This window comes from Ailuropoda melanoleuca, unplaced genomic scaffold (genome assembly GCF_002007445.2).
Source record: "Ailuropoda melanoleuca isolate Jingjing unplaced genomic scaffold, ASM200744v2 unplaced-scaffold680, whole genome shotgun sequence".
Lineage (NCBI taxonomy): Eukaryota > Metazoa > Chordata > Mammalia > Carnivora > Ursidae > Ailuropoda > Ailuropoda melanoleuca.
In genome coordinates, this window is record NW_023242725.1 from 1 (window position 1) to 7,574 (window position 7,574).

General features: G+C 45.1%; 1 protein-coding gene across 1 annotated transcript; it reads left to right on the forward strand.

Moving 5' to 3' along the window:
• The first annotated feature begins 2,462 nt into the window (after positions 1–2,462).
• LOC100468709 (intraflagellar transport protein 22 homolog) lies at positions 2,463–6,736 on the forward strand. The gene is made up of 4 exons (XM_034652846.1): positions 2,463–2,508; positions 2,626–2,715; positions 2,989–3,191; positions 3,875–6,736. Exons 3-4 carry the CDS (start codon positions 3,014–3,016, stop codon positions 4,021–4,023), a joined length of 327 nt encoding a protein of 108 aa, XP_034508737.1. The 5' UTR covers positions 2,463–2,508; positions 2,626–2,715; positions 2,989–3,013; the 3' UTR covers positions 4,024–6,736.
• Positions 6,737–7,574: the final 838 nt, after the last annotated feature.

Genomic DNA, 7,574 nt, shown 5'->3' on the forward strand with positions numbered 1-7,574 from the left:
CGTGCGTAGCTTTCAGTGCAGCACTCACATTTCTCAAAATCTAGGGTAGCCAGACACTTACCTTTGTTGCCCAGAGGGGATATTAAACGGTACTGAACAGTTGTAAACACCCTAGGTGCCCATGATGTCTAAATAAGACACATTCATACTGGGGAAGACGCCAGCAGTTACCCAAAAGGAGGCACCTTTTTGTGGAGTGACATGGAGAACTTGCCAAGACATAACTAGTAAGCGAAATAGGCAAGTGATAACAATATGCACAGAATCGTGAAAAGTAAACCAAGCATAAATATCTTTTTTTTATAGAAATTCTCAATCATACAGAGGGAGAAAAAACAAGGAACTCCTAGTACTCATCACCCAGCGTCAACAACAAAATATATTTCTGCACACACATATCCCCTTCTACCTCCATACTCTAAAGATTGGCCAAACTTTCTATTCTTTAAACATGCCGGCCCGTTCCGGCCTGGTGCCACCCAACCAGTCATTCTCTCCGCCTGGAAGGCTCGATTGACTCCTTGTCATTCACATCTCGGTTTAAACTTCACCCTTTCGGCCTTCCCTGACCACCCAGTTCAAAGTCCCTGTGGCTTGATTTCTATCCTCGTGCTTAGCACTCCTTCATCTTGTGTTCAACAGCTCAGGGCAAGGTAGACATTGAAGAATACCTGATGTGCCTGACAGTTTCTTCATTTTCCCGGAAGAACCCTCCCCCTCAATCAATTGGTTTTGACCAACATGTATATATAAACTTTAAGGGCATAGATGAAATATATAAATGCACTTCCGTGATGTTTTATGTATTCGTGTAGCTGTATATACATTTGAAGGTACATGAAAGATACCTATTAATTTGGAAATGCTGCTTTATTCCATACTTGCATTTCATGACACAGCTTTAAAATTCATGCTCCTCATCTGCACCTTTGACACCCGAGTCAATTTTATGACCAAAGCCACTTTTAAACCACATGACGGGCACCTGGACGGCCCAGTCGGAAGAGTGCGTGAGTCTTGATCTCAGGGTCATGAGTTTGAGCCCCACATTGAGTGTAGAGATTACTTAAATAAAACTTAAAACATACACACACATACACACACACACACTCACACGACAAAGCACGCCATCTGAGTCGTTTAGGATATAAGCACTTTTTGAATCTGTGTATGACCCTGTTCCCTAGAAATGTATTCCAGCCCAAAGAACCATGCCTGTTACATCAGTTCATTTGCTTTATTCGTTCATCCTATAGACAAATATTCGTGATCTCCACAAACATAACCATTCAACTGTGTTTTGTTTTTTAAAGATTTATTTAGTTGGGGGGGCAGAGGGGGAGGAAGAAGCAGACTCCCCACTGAGCAGGGAACCTGATGAGGGGCTTGGTCCCAGAACCCTGAGATCATGCTCTGAGCATCTAAGGCAGATGCTTAACCAACTGAGACACCAGCTTAACTGACCGAGCCACCCAGGTGCCCCTCAACTGTGTTATTTGTAAGTGACATTTAGTTTGTGAGGCCCCATGCTCAGGAAAAATTACTAAAGCAGTATTAAGCCCCTTCCCCACCTTTCTCTGATTCTGTCTTGTGACCTCTACGAGCCTCCAAAACCGGCATTGATTGAAATGCTTCTCGTCAAACAGTTGTTCAAAATTAAGTCCTTAAGAGAGCAGGGCATAATTTCAGAGATTTTTAAGGACTCGAGTGTAAGAGATTCCCTTTCATCTGAGGAATAATTTGCGGAGGAAAAAAATGCCTTATCTTACATCCAAGCATATTCAGTATTTGCCAAATGAATGATGCGAATGCACGGAAAATATCTGGAAACAGAGCCTTTGAGGAGGGAATGGAATGGATGAACAGATGGCTACTTTGGGTGGAGGGACCAGGAGGGCTGTTCTGTTAATAGGACTGTGTATGACTTGTATTGTCTGGAAGGAGAAACAGCCCTGTGTGAGAGTGTGGCACGGCCCGCCACTGTGGGCCCTAGCTCTGACCTTGAACTTCTGTGTGACCTTGAGGAACTCCCCTCCCCTTTCTGGGCTTCAGTGGCTTCATATCTGTGACAGACTGGTTACTCGATGTGGAGAGGAGGCAGGAGAGAGACTCACACTAACAATTCTTTTCTGTTCTCAGATAAGTTAACTGAGAACCAGCCAGGAAAATCAGTGTGGGTAAGAAAGTCACCCAGGGGCAGAGCCAGCGTTAGAACCCGGTGCACGCTGGGTCCCAGACCAGACTGCGCCCACCACATACAGTAAAGCAGCGAGGCCCACCCAACCAGAGAGAACCCTGTGCCTTGGTACTCTCGGGGTGAACGTGGCCTACACGCCATCACACCCGATTCCAAGCCAGCTATTGGAGGGCACATTTATGGTTTACTTTTCTTCTCTTCAGCAAAGAGCTTTTATTATCTTCATTTCCACAGAGTGGAAAAACTGTTTTGGCCAACTTCCTGACAGAATCTTCTGACATCACCGAATACAACCCAACCCAGGGAGTGAGGTGAGTGGTGACAAATCTGTTTCCCAGAGAGGCCCACCACCCCCCTTTTGGTGACGGTGGCATTCCCAAAGTATACTTTTCTCAAAGTGGAGATGCTACTATTCTTTTTATTTCTAGGATCCTGGAATTTGAGAACCCCCACGTGACCAGCAACACCAAAGGCACGGGGTGTGAATTTGAGCTATGGGATTGTGGCGGAGATCCAAAGTACGTTTCCTTTAAAGAGGGTTGGTTTCATCAAATGATTCAAGACTCAGCTGCCCGCCAAGCACCTTGGACTCTGGCCCAGCACACTTCCTAGCATGTATTAGGGGCATGATCGATTATTTGGTGACATGCGTGGCTCTTGAAACTTAACTGATTGGGTTGTGACACAACGACAAATCATCCATCAGTTAACCCTAAGACGTTATTTTTAAAGGCCTCGGCTAGAAACCAGAGCCTCCTGACATTTCCTGTGCCTCCTTCTCTGCCTTTCAGGTTTGAGTCTTGCTGGCCAGCCCTGATGAAGGACTCGCACGGGGTGGTGATCGTCTTCAACGCCGACCTCCCCAGCCACCTGAAGGAAATCGAGATGTGGTATTCCTGCTTCGTCCAGCAGCAGTTCCTACAAGACACTCAGTGTCTGCTGATCGCACACCACAAACCAGGCTCCGGAAGTGATAAAGGAAACCTAACTTTGTGTAAGGAGACTGCCGTTTCTCCTTTCAGCTCTTGTCTTCAGTGGTCTGGGCATTTGTGTATTGCTCCATGTCTTTGAAGCCAGTGGCTCTGTGCAGTTATTGAGCACCTACTGTGTCCTTGGCCTTTGTTCTTCCTACCATGTAAATTGGAATCTCCAGGTTGGAAGAGCTGTCATGGCATCGAGGCCAGGACAGAGACACTTTAAAAGCAGGCAGACACCAAGAGGGGGAAAAAACCTGATTTTAGCCGCTCACCAGTACTATTAGGGACATTCTTTCCTGACTGATCTTGTCTCAAGAAAAGCTTTCAGTTAGCCTGTGACACACACTGTGACAGAGGTGACAGAGTGCTCATGGAAGATGACAGAATATTCAGAAATCTCTTCCTTTCTGGTGTGAGAAGAGGACCTGGAACTGGCTTGTAGTGTTGTTATCCCATCACCAGGTGGCAGTGTGGTAGCACTCTTTATTGGGCACCTACTGTATGCCGAGCACGATGCTGAGTGCAGTGGCGCGCGGTGAAACATTTCTTCCTCTGTTAAACCATGGCAAGCAAGACACAACTGTATTTTTGGCCTCTAGAAAGTTAAACAAATTGGCTTCGATAAGACTCAGGTCGCTGGCAGCTGGAAAGGGCCCCTCCTTGAAAGCTCATGCCTAATTACATTATTTTCCTTTTTAAGCACCCCCGTTGAACAAGCTGAAGCTGGTGCACTCGAATCTTGAGGATGACCCCGAAGAGATCAGGTTGGAGTTTATAAAGTATTTAAAAAGCATAATCAACTCGGTGTCTGAAAGCAGAGACCGGGAGGAGATGTCAATTATCACCTAAGCGGCCTTCATCTGGACTCTTCCACTTGCACATGAGGTCAACTTGTTCCCCGGGGCGGACCTGGAATCTTACCCAGCTACCTATGTGTCCTTCTCCCTGTGGCTGTAGAAGAGATTTTCCTTATCTGCTCTCAGGTTCCGGTCAGCCAGGGAGTTGACTCATACCATTTATTCTCTGTCCTTAGTTCAACTGAGAAAATCCTATATTGCCTTCTGATTCCTTTGCCCCAAACCTCTCCAAGAGCTGGAAAACTGAGCTGTTTTCCTTTCCCCTTCATATATGTCAAGTGATAAAAACTGTGGAACTGTAACTGTCAGAACCAAACGATTCTGCAATAGTTTAATTCCTGTGTATTGGTTTGAAGGTGATTTTCTTTGCTTAGTTCATTCAACAAATACTGACATGTCGTGCTACACTGTTCTAGGAGCTGATGGTATGCAGTGTGAGCAAAACAGATAAAAATCCTCCCCCTCGTGGAGCTGCCTTTCTGTTCCTCTAAATAACAGGGAGGTAGAGTCCAACACTAAGTCTTACACCTTCGCTATGGAGGAAAATGATAGATTCTTCCATTTTCCATAATTGGTCTAAATCTCATGCTCCCCTCCTCCTAGGTAAGGAGGGGACCCAGACCACATCTGATGCCAAATGAGGGTACAATTGATCCTCCCTTGTGGGTTCTGCGTTTGCGAATTTGCCGACTGGCTCCAACTGATTTGTAACCCCCAGATCACTACTCACAGCGCTTTCGGTAATTCAGAGCGACAGAAATCTGGATCATCAGTCACGCTCGTATCCAGCTAAGGCTGAACAAGGCCACGCTCTGCCTTCTTGTTTCAGCTCTCGAACTATACAAGTGTCCTTGTCATAGCCTGTTGGGTGCCCCATTTTCACTTTTCTGTGCTTTTCGTGAGTGGTTTTGCTGTTTAAAATGACCCCCAAACGTGGTGCGGAAGAGCTGGCTAATGTTCCAAAGTGCAGAAAGGCTGTGATGTGACTTAGGGAGAAAATTGGTGCTTTAGATAAGCCTCATTCCAGCATGAGTTCTAGTGCGGTTGGCTGTGTGTTGAATGTCGATGAAATCAACCACGTATATTGAATAAGGTGTCTTTAAGTAGAAGCGTCCATAAAACAAGGTTACATATTGATGGTTGATGAAATTGATCAGAGGCACACAGGAATGTAACCCTGCATTTCCCCAGAAGCAGCGCTTTGCTATTCCCTCATCCAGGGCGCATGGTGACTTCACAGGCCATAAGGACCATGAATAGTGAGAATCAACTGTTTTTCCATCTCTACAATTTAAAAGTTTCCACGTTAGTTCAGTCTCCTTGGGTTCATCAACTCAAGGTTACGATCTACTTCCTCGCCCTTTTCCCCAAGACGGTGTTAGGGTGTCCAGACAGGGTCTGTGCTACTATTGGGGCAGCTGTTCCAAGGTTCCGGTTCCCTTCCTGACTGGCCGCCCTACTGGCCATCTCCGGTCAAGTCCAGGACTGGTACTGTCAGTGGCACGGGTTTTCTCCTTGGAATGAGGGGTCCCAGGCTGACTCCGCCACATCCTGCCTGGGCCTGGCCCTGCGCATTTCTGAGAACCAGCTGTGTCCTCCATACATCCCAGATCTCTGTGGGTCTCTGTGGCAGGACCACTGGACTCCTTGCCACAGCTGGCCTGTCTGGTCCATCCTCAACTCTCAGCTTCCTGGGAGAAAAAGAGGATTTTCAGGGGAATCGAGAATATAGCAGGTGGATATTCTCAAATATTATCCCTGTTATGATAGTTAGAGATGCAGTGTTCTCATTATAAACTTACAAGGCGGTTTACTTGATCACTTAGGATAATTTTTTAATATAACAATCCTGTTACTCTTTTTAAACGTGTAAAATATACATAACATAAAATTTGTCATTTAACCATTTTCAAGTGCAAGTCTGGCGTTCCATGCATTCACAGTGTTGTGCGCCCATCTCCACTACACGTCTCCGGAACATTTTTATCACCCCAGACTGAAACTCTGTACCCGTTAAACACTAACTCCCCATTCCCCCTCCCCCCAACTCCTGGCACCCACCATTCTACTTTTTGTCTCTCTGAATTTGACTACTCTAGGGACCTCATAGAAGTAGACTCATACAGCATTTTAAGTTTTGTGACTGGTGTATGTCGCTGAGCAGAATGTCCTCAAGTTTCATCCATGTTTAGCAGGTGTCAGAATGCCCTTCCTTTTTAGGGCTGAATAATATTCCATTGTATGGACAGATTGTATCTTGTTTATCCATTCCTCTGTCGGTGATTGTAAATAATTTGCTAGAACAGTAGTGTACGATTCACCTCGGATATCTTTCTTTCAAAGATTTCATTTTTAAGTAATCTCCACACCTAATGTGGGGCTCGAACTCACAACCCCGAGATCAAAAGTCATGCACTCCACCAACGGAGCCAGCCAGGCATCCCCCACCAAGGATATTTTTGAAGAAGATTAGCATTTAACCTCTCCAAGATTTTGTTTAAATATCCTTGATATCTGGACATCATTATCAGCTTGGAAGGCAGAATACACATAACATCTTCTAAAAAGTTTTTTATGATCTTAGGGGAACTTAATTCTGAAGTATTCCTTCAGGTAATAAATGTAAAAACAATGTTATATCGTCCTAACACCTAATTTGTAAAAACCATCAAAAGTGTTAATGCTCAGAATAAGCAAATACGGTGAGTTTATAGGTTATCGTACAAGTGAGTTTGCTTTAATCTTAGGAATTTGTTCATCCATAATTTTTATATTTGGATTCTTTTTTTTTTTTTCAGTAAGCTCTAGGCCCAACATGGGGCTTGAACTCACGACCCCAAGATCAAGAGCTTCATGTTCCAACCAGGTGCCCCTATTTTTGGAAATTTTTTTTTAAAGATTTTATTTATTTATTTATTTGACAGAGATAGAGACAGCCAGTGAGAGAGGGAACACAAGCAGGGGGAGTGGGAGAGGAAGAAGCAGGCTCACAGCAGAGGAGCCTGACGTGGGGCTCGATCCCATAACGCCGGGATCACGCCCTGAGCCGAAGGCAGACGCTTAACCGCTGTGCCACCCAGGCGCCCCTGGAATTTTTTTTTTTAACACAGCGAACCTGAAAACACATTAAGTAGATCAAAAGTTAGATGTAGGTCTTTTCCAGTGCCAGTGAGAGAAAAGTAGAGACGCTTAAGAGAACCAAGAGGCATGGGTGCTCTTCACTTTGACAACGAGGAGGCTGAAATGGAGCCGTGTGGGCAGTCTGTCGGAGAGAGTGGTACTTGCTAGTAATGCCAGTGTCCTGGTAAATTTAGATGGAACTACAGTCACCTCTTAGCCAACTGCCTGGTTACCTGTGAGCACATTTGAAGGCCAGGTTAATTTCCTTCTGACCTGGAACATGTGTGAGGAACACAGAATAGCCTCAAGGCCAACTGTAGCAAATCATCTTTACGTAATAGCGGCAGTAAAAAAAATCGGTCTGGAGAATACAGCTCCAGAACAAAAAGGAATTATTTTTATCTGATTGTTGATGAGAGCCAA